The sequence below is a fragment of the Podarcis tiliguerta genome (genome assembly GCF_965153285.1).
Source record: "Podarcis tiliguerta genome assembly, chromosome: 3".
Classification (NCBI taxonomy): domain Eukaryota; kingdom Metazoa; phylum Chordata; class Lepidosauria; order Squamata; family Lacertidae; genus Podarcis; species Podarcis tiliguerta.
In genome coordinates this window covers 116,873,331-116,891,877 of record NC_139536.1, presented here as the reverse complement: position 1 = coordinate 116,891,877, position 18,547 = coordinate 116,873,331, and the positions used below count along the sequence as shown (strand labels likewise).

Here is an 18,547-nt window from a genome sequence, read left to right as displayed (position 1 = left end):
TTTAATAAGCATATTACTTAATTAGATGCTACTCAAACAAGTAGCAGCAGTGTGTGCATACTTCTTGACTCTAAACTGGTGTAACTCTAAACTTTGCATTATGGCTAAGAAATGTGAAAATTACCTTCTAGGTAAAAAATGGTTAAGCAAAAATGTCTTAAGTACATTTTTAATAACTAAAAATTAATTCCTATGCATTTGTCTTTAACATCTGGCTCTGTTGTTCAAAGATGGTGTTGTGCAGATTTTTTTATATACTTGTAGACCAAAAAGGGTGGGGGGGACTTTTACTGGCAAGCCGCCAAATGCAATTTTGTTCGCTTACAAAACATACTTTTTCTTTCCATTAATATTCCTCTGGGGCATTCCTTATTTGACAAAAGTATGTTTGTTAGCCTTATTCCAATAACTTTCCCTCCTCTGTATCTTTCCTGAGAGTCTTTGGGACTCCTGGTGGGGCCGGCCTTGGCCAGAGGGCCGTAGTTTTGGCCTAAGAGCAGAGGGCGAGAGACCAAGCTTTTGCACTGAAAACTCTTGTATTCGGTCATTCAGTACTGTCTGGATTCACAGATTGACAAAATAGACATGTCTCCACAGACTTGATGTGCTCGTATGCATAATGCGGAGACTGAAATGAAAGTGATTTGAAGAAGAGTTGCAATCTAAACTAGATGTCCACAGAATTTTGTGTGGATCATAAGGGAAGGTTACTTTCACATCCACCCATGGGCATAGACAAGGGGGGGGGGGGATAAAAATACATAGCTAACTAAGTTTCCTCCCTTCCTAACGAAAGGCTTGCTCCCCCCTTAACAAAAACCCTGGCTACGTCCATGCATCAGCCCCTTTAAACTCCATGATACCCTCATGATGGTCCGTACTTCGGTCAGATGAGGTAAGAGATGTGAAGGTTCAAGGCAGGGCCTTTTCGGTAATGGCTTTGCGTATGTAGAACTTCTTTCCCACGGAGGATTGTCTTGCCACTCCATTCTTTTTGATGACGAAAAAAGACTTAACTCTTCCACCAAGTTTTTCAACAGGATGGATTTGATGAGTTTCCCCCTTTGTATTGTGCCATGATGCTCTTTTAAATTGTTGATTCAGTTTAATTTTTTTAAAGCTTGTATTTCCCCCCCCCCCGACCATAGGTGACCATAGGTGAAGAGTGTTATATAACAAATTATGATGCAGCAGTTTGAGATATAATGCTACCTGTATTAACCTGTATAGATTTTTGGTAGTTACTTCAGGAAGTCCCAAGTTAAATCCTTGGCACCTTCAGTTAAATGCTTATGTCTTGTGGCCCCTTAGATGTTATTTCATTGTATTTCATGGTCTGGAGTTCAGTTCACCTGATGCATACATAACTTTTTTATTCTAAGCTGGCAGGGTGGTTGGTGGTTGGAGTAGATTGCAAGTAATGAAGTCAGGGGAAAATAAAATGCAAAAATCACAGTGGCAGTTGTATTAAGTCTTACGTGTATTGAAAATTGTTCTGATGACCAATTGCCAGGCAGTGTTGATTATAAATATCCTGGCATCAATACAATACAAGAATGGTGTAGGTGCATATTATATAGAAAAGTTCTGCATTGATATTGTGCTTTGGAACAGTTACCATATTTGTATATTGTTTGTAGGCTACTTGTCTAAGACAGGCTCACTAACTTTTTTGTACCAGTAGGCACGTTTTGAATTTTGAGCTCTGTGGGGCATGATTAGTGCATACATTTTAGGGTCCCCTCACCGCTGAAAACCTCATGATAACTGTGGAAAGTGAGCCCTGTCCTACCTGATCCTGATTGTAGAGACAGCATAAAATTGACACACCCACCCACCAGGACAATATGATGTTGTTGCTGTCTTAATAACAGGAAACGTTCCTTAGTATCAGGAAAAATATACCAGGTGGCCACTCCACTTTCTCTCGCTCACCCCTCTTTCTCTCTGAGCAGCTCACTCACATACATGCATGCACATATCTGTCTCCACCAAAGTGCTGTCTCTCTCTCTTACACGCACAGAGCATACTTTAGCCACATGTTCAGAAAAGGCGACAAAATGGGTAACAAAAGTCTCTGCTGCCAGGGGACTGCAGGCAACAAGTGACTGGCCGAATAGGGCAACCCCTGTCCCTCCTTCTTCTCTCTGTAATATCTTGGGGGCAGAAGAGGGGCAGCAAGTGCCCACCGCCAGCTCCATGTGGGCAGCAAACAGGATGGGTAAACATCTGCGGGGGGGGGGAGCCATCCCTGCTGCTTTTCATCTCCCAAACACTCTCCCAAACCAGCTAGAGTGCAAAGGAGGGGGCTCTCCCAGGTCTCCACAATTGCGCTGTACTGCCGTTTCCACAGCATATAATATTTCTTGCAAAGAAAAGCAGATGAATGCATGCAATCAGGTTAACAACATCCCATAAAGTGGTTGGTTCACTGGGAGATATGTAGCACAACAACCGCCTAAAACAGTAAATTTTATTTTTCCTGTAATGATATCAAAGCTTTTAGTAGTTTAGTTATTCTGGAAGGATCCACATCAACATGTCTCATTAGGAAACTGTCCCCTTAATATCCTCGAGATAAATTATACGGGTTTGTTCCACTTTGCTAGTCTCCAAAGAAGTGATCTATTGCTGAACAAACAACACTAGTAGCCACATATTATAAGGCACCATCCTGGAGCTTTCATCATGCACTTTGTAATAGTTTATAGTCTGAAAATAGCAACATTAAATGCAATAGTTAGGCCATTATAATTCTGAGCAAAAGGTTCAACATAAATGGTGTGCAGATGGTAAATAAGGCTGCACCATCATCTCTGCCCTGTAAAAACTTTGTTATGGACTTCTATTTCAAAATAAATTTCCCCCACTGAATACAGCATACTTAACTAGGGCCACACATTTGAAAGAGACAGAGGAACATGTTCATAGCAGAGCATACAAAATACTGCTAAATAGTTTTAACCCCACTCTAGAGTGGGGGTCCCTGGTCCCTGGTATAAGGAAATAAATCCAGGGTGCCTGAGTCCAAAATCTGAATCTATTCTGAAAACTTATGATGCAACAACTTTGGCTGAAGCAAAACAAGTATGTCTCTGGAAAATCAACTGTGAACCTTTTGTGTGCCACCTTGATTTTTGTTGGGAAAGGCAGAGATATAAATGAAACAAAACTGTTGGTGGCATGCACATTTAGTTATCGTAAGAATCAAAAGAAGAAACCAAATGGGCTGCCTTGGAGTACTTTAAAAAAAAATATATTTGCGGTCTGATCTATTCCTTGTACTAATATTCCCAACCTGCGCTAGTGTTTTATTTCAAATCTTTAATTGCATTCAGTTTTATTTCATGTAGAAATGAAGAAGAGTATTGTCCGTGACTGACAATCCTAAATTAGGCCTGGAAAAAGTGAAAGGTTTTTCTTGGAGTGTGTAGAAGTTAAGTGGACAAAGACACATATATACAACAAACCTGATGATTTTTTTTTTAATCTGTACATTTCTCACATGGAAGGATGAAAGGACAATAGGTCATCCAATAAATGGAATAAAATATTATGTTTCAACACTAGATGGCACTATTGTGTAAAGCTGTGTATTATTTTTTTTTAATGAACCTTTCCTACCTTTTGAACTGTGAATGTTTATTTAGAAGTTATTTAATTCTGTTTATTTGCAAGACTCCATAGTATGCCCATCTAATCATTTTTCAAAGCATAATTAAGTGCATCTTTGGAAAGTACTGGTATCACCAAAGTCACATGATGTTATTAAGATATTTGTATGAAAATTATTTACCTTCTAGATCCCGGGGGGGGGGGGGGGGAGGAGAGGTCATTCAACCAACATTCTGCAAAACAGGGAGCAGGTAATTTCAGATTCGTTGTGAATATAGTAAAACAGACTTCCCTTGTATTACTTCAAATACTCCTTAAAATGCCTTAGGATTAACGCAATTATGTGTAATACAATATTGTCTAGATTTGAAGCTGTCCATGGATTGGGTGAAAACATGAAATTCAGCTTTTCCTCCTTCTTTGAATAGTCAATGTGGTTTCTCTTCCCCTTGTCTACCAAAATTTTGCATTCTTCATGTGATCCAAAGATATTTTTAAAATTACATTGTATATTCACAATTTTAATAATGAGCCATAATTGGTGTTTTTAACACTTTGATATTAAAATTAAAAAGAGAAGAAGGAAACAATTTTCCTGAGAGTGCACAATATTTTCTTGAACTTTTTGGGTTAATGGGCGTCTTGCTGCAGTAAAAGATTAAAGTCACTAATCAGTGGATGGGTCCCTCTCTCAAAGTTTGTGTGCCTTGTAGAATACATGTTGAATCTTGAACAAGCCTCTTAAGCGTAGCCAGGATTTTTGTTAGGGGGGAGCAGGCTTCTGCTGGGGTGGGGGGCAGAACTTCAGTTAATTGAGTGCTTTCAATGCTTTTCAATATTTTTTGTGGCTGGCTCTAGGGGGGCAACTGCCCCCCCCCCCGCAGCTATGCCCATGTGGGCTGAACCATATTTCAAACTTTATATTTTAAGTTGTTCATTTACTTGCGTGATTAATGATTCTTACTTTTCTGGAGCAACCTGTGAAATTTAATTTTGGCACAGGTTCCTAGAATCATAGAATTGTAGTGTTGAAGGTGCTCCAAGTGTCATCAATGCAGGAATCTCAACTAGATTATACTGTATATGACAAGATGACCATTCAACCTCTGCATTCAAAACCACCAAAGAAGCAGAGCCCATCACCTCTCTTGAGTTCATTCCACTGTAGAACAGCTCTTACCGCCAGAAAGTTCTTCCTGATATTTAATCAGAATCTCCTTTCTTACGACTTGAATCCATTGGTTCTGATCCTTGCCTCTGTGATATTTGAAGATGGCTATCTGTCTCCTCTCAGTTTCCTCTTTACCAGGCTAAACATACCAACTTGTCAACATCCTTCTTAAATTGTGGTGCCCAGAATTGGACACAGTATTCCAGGTGTGGTCTAACCAAAGCAGAATAGAGAGGCATTAAGACTTCCCTTGATCTGGACACTATACTAGAATAGCATTAGCTTTTTTTAAGCTGCTGCATCACACTGTTGACTCATATTAAGCTTGTGGTCTACTCAGACTCCTACAGTAGATACTTTTCACATATACTACTGGCAATCCAGGTGTCCCCCATCTTATATTTTTGCAGCTGGTTCTTCTTGCCTAATTTTAGAACCTGATATTTGTCACTATTGAAATTCATTTCATTACTTTGCCAGTGATGCCCTATAAGGATCAAACTTTCACACTGAAAGAGTAATCTGTCACACAAGGCTGCTTATACATTGCATGTACATTGAGTAGAACGCACCTCTCCCATTTAATTACACAAACACACTTTAATTAATATGTCTCATATTACCATAATCAAGCAGAAGATCACATGTTAGAGGTGTGTTTTGCAATCTTGAAAAAGATGACAAGTCAGGAGGATGTTGTTACTAAACAGCATATCTTGCAAGTGAAACAGCAACCGAGAAGAAACCAGGGTCATACATCTATTAATTTTCATCACACAAAGTTGCCTCCACACAACTGTCACAACAAGCACTGAAGTGTGGGTTGGTGGTGTTCTCAGTGAAATATGTACTGACGGCTAAGGGAGTAGCAAGTCAGTTCCATTTAAACTTGCTTCCATTCTCTTAGGAGATGCAGCCACACCAAGAAAAGCTAGATCCCTGTGTGTGTGTATAGTCCTGTATCTTCTACGACAGAGAAGAAAACTCCAGGTGATGAATAATATTCGCCTTTGTCCTTCCTAAGTCAACTGAGGGAGAAATTTAGGATTTTGCTGTGGACTGTGATGTGGACCAAGTTAACCTTCTGTTTCCCCCCTTCTCTCAGTCTACACTGGGTAGACCTTCAGCATGGTGTTTTGTGAAGAACAAAACAATCCATTAAAGGAGCATGACTCTCCTGCATGAGCAATTGAAGAAGCATTTCTGAATGGCTCCCTTAGTAGGAAGAAGCATTCTTTGAAATTACACAGTCAGCAGTAGAAAAGCATATTGGTGCAGCAGCTCAGAAGCACTGCCCTTTGCCTCTATTGTGCACAGGGGAAATAAGGGTTCGGCTTTTGGTGCTGAGTAAATTGTGCTTTCACTTTGATGGTAGGAGCTCTTTAGCCTAATACTGCTTCCTTGAAGAAGAAACTGCATGCTTCCTGAACATCATTCTGTCGTGTCACCAAACAGCTGCTGAAAAATTACACTTTGGATACCCTCAGTCTAAGCTAGAGGAGTTGTACTTTTTGCAAGAGCCAGCCTTGGGCCGGTTTTAAATTTTAAAATGTTCAGTATTTTAGGCTTGCTTTTTTATTATAGTGAAGCTGATTTTGGGTAGTAGGCGCTTCTGAAAGGATCATGTAGTCCGGTGTTAAATGCATTGTTGGATCAATGGAACACAATTCCTTCTCCTAGAAAGCACAGCTGCTACTTTTCTTGGGGCTGTTAGAGTTTCATTCATCAAAGCCAACTGAGTGTTATCTCGAAATCCTAGTGAAGCCATTGAGACTTGAGGGTGTGCCCGGGGCATACTCAACCACCAAGCAGCCTAAATCATTCGTTGGAACAGCATTTTGGAATGGGGAAGCATTAGAATAATAGAATTGTAGAGTTGGAAGGGGGACCCCAAGGATCATCTATTCTAACTCCCTACAATGCAAGAATCTCAACTAAAGCATCCAGGATAGGTGGTCACTTAACATCTGCTTTAAAATCTTCAGTGAAGGAGAATCTATTACTTTCTGAGGGAGTCCATTGCACTGTCAAGCAGCTCTTACCCTCAGAAAGTTCTTCCTAATGTTTAGTCACAATCTTTCTTCTTGTCATTTGAATCTGTTGGTTTGGTTTCTACCCTCTAGAACAGCAGAAAACAAGCTTGCTCCCTCTTCCATGTGCAAGCATGTTGAAGACGGCTATCGTGTTAAAGCAGGCCAGACCCCTGAAACAGAGCAAGCAACCCAGAGAGAGATGCAGCTCCACTTAAGGCTCAACCTGGGTTCAGTCTGGTGCTGCAGCAACATTGTACTAGCCGAATCCTGAACTCTTGCCTTGGAATTCCTTTGCTTGGACTGGAAGCCCTGAACCACCGGGACCATCACTTGGAGCAGAATGAAATGGCACCCCCTGATATTGGGACCTCAGAGAAATGCGGCGTCAAGATGGTGGTCATATCGGTTGGCGACCCCGTCAGGCTTCCCCTCCCAAAGGCCGCACCCCATGCACTCATCCCTTGCTGCAGGGCTTCTGTCTTCTCTTGATAGGCAGCCAGCTGCTTCTTCCACATTCCACATTGGCATTAGCTTTGTGCAAGGCGGCCACCAGCTTGTTGCTGTTGTTGTCTTTCATGGTGAAGAATTCTGCCTCCCACTGGACTTTGCAGACAGATGATTAGGATTACCTAGCAGCTGAGACAGTGTTAGGATCTGAAAGGAATTTTAAGGAATATAACTAATAAAAGGTTAGAGCAAAGCCAGGAATGTAGAGCCCAAGCCATCTCAACCAAGGTGCAGGGGAGGGGTTGCTTAATTTTACACAGAAGAAGAAGACTCGTCACAGAGATTTGAAGGGGGCCGCCTGCTCACCCAGTCACCTGGGCCTGAGTAATTTCCCTGTTCCCTACACTTCTGGGCTGTTAGAGTATACCTGGGAGAGACAAAAAAAACCAAGCCATCTTGAGCTGCCAGCAAATAACTGCTTCTGTGGGAGCTTTCATGAGGCACTTCCCTCTGTTCCTCTCAAGCTCTTCCTTGTTATGGCTGGCTTGTTTGATGCTGGGGAAGATCTAGTTGCTTGTATAGCTAACATATATAGATGTCAGGGTACTGCCAGAGGGTCCTGGCTCCCACTGAGGAAATCAAGGACACAGAGAAAGAGAGCGCTTTCCTGTTCTTTTATTTCAATTAATGAAATGCAAGCAAACCCAGCTTACTCTCAGTCTGACATTGCCCAGAGTAAAGCTCCACCTCCCTCACCTTTGTTGTTGTTGTTTAGTCGTTTAGTCATGTCCGACTCTTTGTGACCCCCTGGACCAGAGCACGCCAGGCACTTCTGTCTCCCACTGTCTCCCGCAGTTTGGTCAAACTCGTGTTAGTAGTTTCGAGAAAACTATCCAACCATCTCAAACTCTGTTGTCCCCTTCTCCTTGTGCCCTCCATCTTTCCCAACATCAGGGTCTTTTCCAGGGAGTCTTCTCTTCTCATGAGGTGGCCAAAGTATTGGAGCCTCAGCTTCACGATCTGTCCTTCCAGTGAGCACTCAGGGCTGATTTCCTTCAGAATGGATAGGTTTGATCTTCTTGCAGTCCATGGGACTCTCAAGAATCTCCTCCAGCACCATAATTCAAAAGCATCAATTCTTCGGCGATCAGCCTTCTTTATGGTCCAGCTCTCACTTCCATACATCACTACTGGGAAAACCATGGCTTTAACTATGCGGACCTTTGTTGTCAAGGTGATGTCTCTGCTTTTTAAGATGCTCTCTAGGTTTGCCATCGCCTTTCTCCCAAGAAGCAGGCGTCTTTTAATTTCGTGGCTGCTGTCACCATCTGCAGTGATCATGGAGCCCAAGAAAGTAAAATCTCTCACTGCCTCCATTTCTTCCCCTTCTATTTGCCAGGAGGTGATGGGACCAGTTGCCATGATCTTCGTTTTTTTGATGTTGAGCTTCAGACCATATTTTGCGCTCTCCTCACCTTTACTTCCTGTCAGTCAGACTCCTTCTGCCCACTGCGAGTGTGAAGGGCAGATTCCCTCTGGGCTTCTCATTGAACGCCTGCGTCTTGGTGAGGGTGGGGGTTCTGGCAAACTCCCCAAGACAGCAAGTCACTTGACTGTTGCAGATTCCAACACATCTGACTCCTGTCTTGGGTCAATGTTTCTTCGCTCCTGTCCTTCACCACTCATTATTTCCCAACTCCCCCCCTCTCCTCCTCCTCCTTCTGTATGACCTGTCTGAAACCACAATTTGAGGTCCGTTCTGTCCGCCCCCACCTCCTCTCTGAAAGGCTCCTGGCGTGGCCATCCCTACCCATCTTCCTCATTTGCTCAGTCCCTGACAATAGGTAATCTATCTGATTTTGGTCATGTGGTAAAAAGCAAAATATTTTATTATCGTATAATTTCCCCTCCCCTTGTAAGGATTCTTGAATCTGTATTTTATTCTTTCATTCACACACACCCCGGCCCTGATTATGCTTTTAACAATATATCAAATCTCTTAATTCTGTCCTGTCCTTTCATTTTAAAGTTCAGTGTCTTGTTACCCAGATGAACTGCAAACTTAAGCTTTGCAGTTGTGCTGTTAGTAATCTTGATACTAAGCCAAAATGTCCTTAGCAACTGGTTAGCGACCACATACCAGAAAGGATACATTTGTGTGCATTTGTTTGAATGTTATTTGCTTACAGAGCCAAAGAACAAAGAGACCGGGTGGGGCTTGCACATGTGAGGTGTGGAGATCAAGCTTGAAGTGTGATGCAAGCAATCTGGACTTGGCTGCTTCAACATGTGGAAACTGCCTTTACGTAATGGATGTTCTCATGCATGTGAAGAGAACAATGTTGAGACAAAGCTGAATTTTTGGCGATGGATTTTGTCACTTTCGCAATCTCCATCACATGTCTCTTTAAATACAGCTCTTTCTAAGCAGCAGTTGAACCCATTCTCTCGAATTTCTGTTTTCCTTTTTTCAAGGGTAACTTGGAATTTCCTTTTTGGTCTAGTTACCAGTATTTGTCCATATACTGCCTTGCAAACGAAAGACCTGAGACTGTGGTTGTTTACTGATACATCCTTGCATTCCCTTGCCAAAAAAAGACCTCAGGCTGTTTATCTTGGGCATGATCACCTTTGGCATACGTAGCAAGGCTGTTGTTTAAGTTACAATCCAGTTTGGGAATTGGAACTGGATTGTTAACACTAGACCAATGTCTGGCCTTAATAATGGATTGGAAAAGTGTCAATAAATTAAAGATTAATCTAGAGTGGTTCCCTAGGTTGGATGGGTGGGATATGTCCAGTTTTTAACAGGGTTATTATACTCCTTCTGAAAGAGCAAGTGCATAGTTTGGGGCAGTTCTGGATCAAGTATTGTGGCTTGAGGATTCATTGGTGCCAAGTTCCTTCTAGTAGCTTTAGCTGGTGGACCAGCTACAGCCCTATCTGGACAGTCTGACGTCTGTTGCTTATGCTCTAGTAAGCTGTAGGTTAAATTACTGCAATGTTTTTATACATGGCGCTTGAAAACAGTTTGCAAGCTGCTGATACAGAATTCAGCTGCCAGATTGATCACTGGGGCAAGATGATCTGAACACATACCACCAATCCTGGACCAACTGCAATGGCTGCCAATTAGCTCCAGGCCCAATTCAAAGTGAGCCTGTAAAGTTTTCAAAGCTTTCACCTCTAAAGCCTTGTGTAACTCAGATGCCCAATAACTGGAGGACCACCTCTCTTCACAAGAACCAGCTCAGAGCCTGTGTTCTTCATCTGAGGCTTTTCTCTGTGTGCCACCTCCTAGGCAGGTGCAGAGGGTGGTGACAAAAGAATGGGCCTTCTCAGTGGTGGTTCTCTTCCTGGCCCCCTGCACGAGCCATTCCGGCTGCCGCGCTGCGCCCCGCTGCCAGCCAATCAGCCTGGCTCGAGGGCGGGGTTTAGTCACACCTAAGCAGCCGCGGCAGCGCTGCGCCCTCACTTTGCTCCGGATTTTCATCGGGCCACCCGCCCAACCCTTCCTTTAGGTCATATCGTTATGGTTGACATTGCTATGGAACTTGGTTGCTTGCCTTGGTTGTCCAAGGAGCCTGGTAGGAATTTTTATCCATTTGGCTAATTGGCTTTTTGCCTACCTCCTAGCAAACCGTCACAACATTTTGGGTATTGGCATTGGAATATGTGTGCTGTGTTGGAGGGCAGGTCGTGGCCATCACCTACCCCTCACATTTTGGGTATTCCGTTAAAGTGGATCCGGTGGTCATGGATCCTGTCCGATGCCCTGCTGGTGGCTAGGGCCATGGCACGACCCTCGGTGACGTCAGGGGGAAGCTTTCAGTTGTATTTGCATCAACAGGCTCTTCTCACTGGTCGTTAAACCTTAAAATGACTTCCTGCTGGACGGGGTTGAGTCATGTATAGATCATCTGATCCAATGCCTAAGCCAATACCACTCACATGCTGTAATCAATAAAGTTGTGGCCTCATTTAGCCCATTAACCTAAAATACATGTGTCCTTGTGTCTTATTTATCTCCAAGTGGGTGGCAGGTCCTCAACTCACAAATTAGACTGTTTGCTTTACTAAAACCCAAAGTGAGTAGCTGTTGTGGTGATAAACCACAAGAGTGAAGTTTTTGATAGACAATTTTAGACCAGACACTCTTGTGACAGTCTTGCATCACTAGGGATATTAGACTGGGGGGATTTGAGTTTAGGTGAAGCCACAAGTTAAGTGTCTTACGTCAGATCCATAATTCTACCGAGGGAAGATTAGGCGCAATAATGCGTTTGGGACACAGGGTGGTACAGAATTTTTTCTCTTAAGAACTTTGATTGGACAGCTTCCGTAGATCCAAGGTGAGTGCCTGTCCAAATCTGAGCCCCATATAATAACTGTGCTAGGGGTTTAGCTTGGAACACTTCCAGGACTGATGGTATATATTTACCACCTTTTGTGTAGAAGAAGCATGTCAGAATTTTGGTGCTTTGGGATGCTTTTTCTTTTACACATTTCTGGTGTGCTCCCCATGACCCCATGGACTGGAAAATAAGGCCAAGATATTTGAAAACTTTGACCTGTTCAATTGGCTGGTTGTCCATGTGCCATCTGTGGGCCCTATAGTTTCTTAAGAAAAGCATGACTTTGGTTTTCTTGTAATTCACGGCCAGCTGTTCTCTCTGGCAATAACCTGAAAATGCTCTGATCAGTCTTACTTTTGTTTGGGATAGAAGAACCGCATCATCTGCATATAATAGAATTGAGATTACTTTTGTGGCCAGTTTCACAATGTCCGAAATAAGAATGGCTCTAAAAAGAGGCATTGGCTGGCTTCATGGTTTTTACCACAGTGTGATTTTTGCCAAGCACACACACACACATCCTGATTTGCAATATATTTCCAGGTCAGAAATTATGAAACCAATATAACAATATGGACTTCAAACCTGTTTTGGATGATATTTGTAAGTCATTTTGAGTTTAATATTTTTGTGGAAGGGGAGCTATTAAAAAAGAAAAAAAGAAATATAAAGTCACAACCTGTAGACTGCACAGAGTGGCTCTCTGGCAGGTCTTTCTCAGTCCTCTCTGGAGATGCTGTGGTTGAACCTGCTGGGACTTTTTACATGGAAAGTATGTTTTCTACCACTGAGCTGTGGTCTTTCCCCAAAGCATTAAAGTTTGGGCTTGACTGTGTGTGGTGGAAGAATATTGGGATATTATTATATAACTCGTGTGCCTTAGTGAGATACATGATACCTGTATTTGTAATGATTGCATAAGAAGCAGAAATTCAGTTGTTTGAGCTTTTTCTAGCTCCTTTTAGCCTGGAGATGTGGGAAAGTTCACCTATTAGATTTCTGCTTCTCATGAAGTGAAAAGGGCACAGGCTATAAATAGCTGCTTAGTTTTGTGCACCACACACTCGCTTTATTTCTCCCTTTTTGTACTGAACACTCCAGCAGTAATTCTGTGCATGTTCAAGTGGGTGCATGCTGGCAGCCCAGCTCTTCCTTACGTACTTTTCAGCTTTCTTCAGGATCATAAAGCTTTGTAGGTTTTTCTAGCATGTAGGCCACTTTGCATCCATTAGAGGGTGCTTCTGTATCAATGACCTATCTTGCTTCTTGGACTCCAGTCTTAAGTCTTTTGTACCTGTTACTACATAGATGAATTGTGCTTTGTAGCAGCACTCCGGAAATACATTTAATCCTTTTTTCTGTGAATACCATTTACATAGATGGTCAAAATTATATGAATATGTAGAAATTAAACATTACTGCACAGTTTGATATACTGCAAATTTGCAAACAAGGTAGCTAACCAGATATATGTATTTTGTACATAATAGGGTTAGGAGATATAAATGCATTTTGAAAGTTAATACATTTGACCCACCGGTAGTGCTTTCTGCTTTGGAGAGAGTTCTGTTGCCCTCCTTCCTGCAGTTGGCATATTTTAGGCTAGCCATGTGTCTTCTTTTTCCAGCACATGTCCTCTTTTTCAGGGTTACGATTTCTGTCTGGGTGGATTTTTTAAGTTTGCCAAAATGTCTCTGGCTATACTTCTGGAGGAGACATAGACATAACTGGTGCCTGAAGTCTTGCTTTCGTCCTCTCTTCTGCCCCCCTCAGCAATATATCACAGCTTCTATAGCCTACATATAGCAGGGGTATTTAAAACGAGAGTTGTCATGGCGTCCTCTTTTTGTTGTAGTTCAGTGTAGTACTTCAAGTTTGACTCTGTTTGGTATGAGAGGTCTAAATGCCTGGCAAGTACTTTACATCGTAAAGGATAGAAATATGTTTGGTATCTTTGAGTTAAAAAAAATACAGTTAAAACATGTTCTTTTGGAAAGAATTGCCTTCTACTGAAGATGGTTCTTAATTATAAGCTTTTAAAATGATGCTAAAGGGCTAGATAATGACATAAGCTAAGTGCATTTTTTGTGTTTCTGCCTCCAGACTGTCTGAAAGAAACATAGACTGTGATTGCTTTTCTATTTCTTTTGACTTTAGTATTAAACCATGAAAGATTTTCTGTAGAACCCCAACTTAAATTTTAATATTCCCATGCAGAATGGGGCTCTGGCCCAAATGGTAGCTCAGTATAATGTGGTTCACAAATGCTGATAATGCTTAATTAAGCTAGTAAATTCTACAATATATTGTTCTACTAAATACTGTAATGTTTTTACACAGACAACTGATGGTTAGGTGTATGACTCCCTCCTGAGCTGCAAATTAAAATGTTAGAATATGCAGACAACAGGAAGAACAGGTTAGCTTAGGAAGCTATTCCTGACTCTTACTTAATTGGAAAAGTGTTAATTGGATAATAAATATTCTAAGAGTATTCTTTATAGACACAAATTCATTGTTAGAGGACTGGTCTTACAAGGTGGCAGAAAGCCAAACTTCCTAAGATTGAGTACTATCAGTCCATCAAGAGACCTGATGTTAGAAATTGAACTAATTAATTCAGTCATACAAATAAATGGTAAAGGTATAATATAATAAATGTGGCAATAGATGCCTGGGGTGGTAAGATTACAGGTGTTCTATTTATTTGAAAACTCAGGTGTCTGATCAAGATTTTTGTGATAGAATAATGAACTGCTGTAACTATAATACCAATTTGGAAAACAAGACAAAGAAAAAGTGAAACCCAGAATATTCTGTCATTTTCTAGTTAAAATAGAAAAGTACAAAAGGAGGAAGTGCTGAAACAAGCGCCAAGAACAAATGACAAAACTAGATGTTACTTTCCAAACCCAGCCTATATGAGGGAAACTTATGTTCCCCTTATTAGGTATAAGAGGGTATTGAACTTTAATTTCTAACAACTTTAATTTAAGAGATCTTTAAACATCACTCATTTACCTCGACCAGGAGTGATAAATTAAGATGCCATGTTCTTTATAGCCTGACAACTTTATGGGGATTGTGTGTAAGCAGCCATTATAGGTTTCCTATTATATTCAGTCATTAAAATATATACCACTTGATTGTAGGAACACCCCTCCCCAAAGGTTAATATATTGATGAGTGGCATTATAAAATTATAATACAGTGGTGCCCCGCAAGACGAATGCCTCGCAAGACGGAAAACCCGCAAGACGAAAGGGTTTTCCGTTTGCAGAGGCGCTTCGCAAGACGAATTTCCCTATGGGCTTGCTTCGCAAGACGAAAATGACTAAAATTTTTGAGTTTTTTTTCCCCGCTCCCCAACCCCTTTTTCTGAAGCGCTAAGCTGCTAATAGCCTTTTAGCAGCTAAACCGCTAATCCCTTAAGCCTTTAATAGCCTTTAATAGCCCTTAAACTGCCAATAGCGCTAATAGCGCTAATCCGCTAATGGGCTTGCTTTGCAAGACGAAAAAACCGCAAGACGAAAAGACTCGCGGAACGGATTCTTTTCATCTTGCGAGGCACCACTGTATATTGATGACTGGCTTCTACATCTCTCTGTATAGAAAAAGCTAGGCCATTTAACCCATTTCACATATTAGAAGTTACATCATGTTATAAGTCTCTTGCCTCAGAAGTATTCCAAACTCCTGGAGACTTTCTACATGGTCAGGCCAGCACATGTGAACTCTATCACTTCGAAATGAGCCTTCACATGTGGGCTGTAAACACACAAATCCTTGCAATCATATATGTGCTTAGTGAGCAATGATCAGAGCCAAATATTTGTGTAGACTAGGAATGTTTTCATATTCATGTTTTCATGTTCAGATGGAAGGAGTCTGTCTTGAGCTGCTAAGAAAAGGTGCATATTAAAATTAATGTATTAAAATTATAACATTTACACTTATGCAAATGCTTTATTTTTGGTACTTAATTATTTTAAATGTGATTACTGAAATGTTTGAACAAGTGCATATGTTTCTTCAAAGTCATTTTGTCCTCCCTATCTGTACAAGGACACACAATAAACCTAAACAAGTAGTGGAGCAATCTTGAATTATTAGAATGTAAACGCTGATGGTTCTTTTCTTTCCTTCAATGGAGGTGGGCATATCTGAAAATAAAGTGTTTTTCCTAATGCAATTCTGTTTGAAGATCAGAAAAGAACAGAAAGGCAGAAATAGAAACGTAGTGTTTAATTTAAGTGGATTATTCTTACAATTTTTGTGAATTTTTAGAAATGGTTTCTCTTTAATTAATTCTCATTCATATTTAAAATAGTTTTATCTTTTCTGTAGTAAATAACGTCTTAAAACTGTATGATTCTCAACACTTCAATTTATAACTTATTGAAATACTGTTCTTAAAAGAGTTGGCAGTTCAGATTCCTATAGTTATCCTGTGTCTAGTGTCAAGAGATATCTTTAGTTTGGATCACTCATCTGCTATCAAATAAGCGACACAGGCCTTACGGTTTTTGTGATTTTTTTATTGTAATGTTTTCTGTTTATTTTTATACTATGCATTTGGCTTTAATCTTTTGTAAGTTGCTTAGACTAAATGACTAGTAAGTTAAATAAATAATAAATAATTCTCTAGTAAAATATGAATGTAAAACTTTTAATCCTCTTCAGAATCTAACAATTTGTACTTTGATCACTTTGCATATCCTTTTTGATAAACATTTCTAAGGTTTGTAAGCTAACTTCCAGCATCAGTTGAACACTGAGTGCCAGCCTTCATCAATGTTGTCACAGGTAAAATTGATATATAAACTATATGTATCCTCTTTAATAAATAGCATTGCCTTAAGTTATTCTGTTGCTCTGTTTAATCTTATTACCACTTACTTCAGTTAAGCTGTTTTGAAAGTCATAGCTTTTATCAGTGATAGAGACACGAAACAATACCTTGTTCAATAGTAGACAAATCTGGGAGATATAACCCGCTTCATGTTATTCAATGCAGGAATGTGGATCCACCAAGTAGCCATGCCCCAAGGGGAGGGTGAGATCCAGTTGGCAGGCCAGAATCTTATTTCCATACACTTCTGGGGACCAGTGACATCAGGTGACTCATTTTTCCCCATGCGGTTTTTGGGAAGAGTTGCACACAGCATCATTGGTGTCCCCAAAGCCCCTTTCGTCCAAGCCCCCCCCCCTTTAGCTGCCCAATACTCGATGTTGTACCTGAAGTCAGGTGTAGCAGGAGGTGAGCTTGGTCAAAATGGCCTGATGGAACCCAGGGGAAGGCCTAACAGGCTTAATGAGGCCCACTGGCTAGAGATTCTGGACTCTAGGGTGTGCATGAATAGTGCAGCCATCTGTATAAAAGTGAAGACTCTGTCACTGCAGCCAGCTGTGATCTTGGCATGGCTGCTCAGTAGAGGGGCTGCTCCACTTGTCCTTGATCCCACGTTAAGTGTCTTGGTGCTAGCTTGCTTAAGCAAGGTTTTTGAGAAAGATGTGTAACGTCTGAAGCAAGTGTTTGCAGGATTACGCTGAAGCCTGGAAAACGGGAAGCAAAATCCCATTGCATTGCCGGTTCTTTTGTCAAATCACCTGAACAGTTCTTGGGTTTGATAGACAGAATTTGGGCTGATTCTCATACTGTCTGTCACAGATTGCTTGTGACATCTTGTACAGTATATATGTTCACACATTGTAACGTCAGAGTAATGGAACTTTACTAGCTTGTAGCTTGTTTGGGTGGTTTGAAAATGATTGATAAAGTTCACTAGCAGCAATGAGTAATTTGGGTGGGGAGGGGAATTCTTTTTCTTTTTCAGAAGACTGGTATTAGGTTTTCAGAGCTAACACAATTAATGGGACTTGGAATCCCAGCTTCTGCTAGCCTAGCAGTTCAAAAGCATACCAGCGCAAGTAGATAAATAGGTACAGCTATGGCGGGAAGGTAAGTGGCATTTCAGCGAGCTCTGGCACTCATCATGGTGTCCCATTGTGCCAGAAGCGGTTTAGTCATGCTGGCCACAAGGCCTGGAAAACTGTCTGTGGGCAAACACCAACTCCCTCGGCCTGAAGTGAGATGAGCCCCCTACCCCTTAGTCGCCTTTGACTGGACTTAACTATCAAGGAGTCCTTTACCTTACTTGGAGATTTTCTAGACTATGGACTTCTAGCAGAATGAACATACAGTTAGAATCATAGAGTTGAAAGGGACACCAAGGGTCATCTAGTCCAACCCACTACAGTGCAGGAATCTCAACATGTGATCCTCCATCCAGTTTGAAACCATACTGGAGCCTGCTTGGTTTTTGCAAATGTCAGTTTTATTGCTGCACCACAATTAATTTTATTACCAGGATGAAAGTGTTTCAATGTAATATTTAGAACATCTCTTCTGGATATATTGCATTTTCCAACATTTAAAATGCAATGTTTTGGATCCTTCCAGCAATGGAAGGTTTTCTTCTATTGCAGAATGGGTTCCACTGTAGGGGGGAGTTCTGCTGGAAGCAAAGAGGATGTGGTTTTCACTGAAATTTCCTCTAGCACCCAACCCTGCCCCTGTTCCAGGGGGTTCCCCAGCCCTGCCAGACAGATTTTTGGGGCTACAAGAGAGTGCTGGGGGAGGAGAAATAAGCAAACTATTGTCTTTCCCCTTCTGCTTATGGACGCATATTCTGGGCAAAACTACACTTGGGAAAAATATGGATGTCATTACTGGAACAGCATGGATCTCCAACTATTGTGTCAATTGAAAGTGATCTTTGGAATGTGGGAAAGGGAGAGTTAGATCCTTCCTATCACAACCCACAACCTAGGGATCTTGCAGTGCATGAAGGAGAACTCTTGTTGATGAAGAGGTTCAATCAACATACTTGGGGGAGAACTACCGGTGCCTTATTCACGGGAC

At 41.3% G+C, this 18,547-nt stretch overlaps 1 protein-coding gene across 7 annotated transcripts in view; it reads left to right on the top strand.

Moving 5' to 3' along the window:
* The window catches only part of WDPCP (WD repeat containing planar cell polarity effector), a 171,202-nt gene that overhangs the window by 21,842 nt on the left and 130,813 nt on the right, over positions 1-18,547 (top strand). Inside the window, exon 1 of one of the 7 annotated variants that reach the window (XM_083435331.1) lies at positions 876-895. The exons of the other annotated variants lie outside the window; for them this stretch is intronic. Coding sequence (XP_083291457.1) covers positions 891-895 — 5 coding nt within the window. The 5' untranslated portion in view covers positions 876-890. Of the gene's footprint in view, positions 1-875; positions 896-18,547 lie in introns of those variants that run through there. 7 annotated transcript variants of the gene reach the window in all.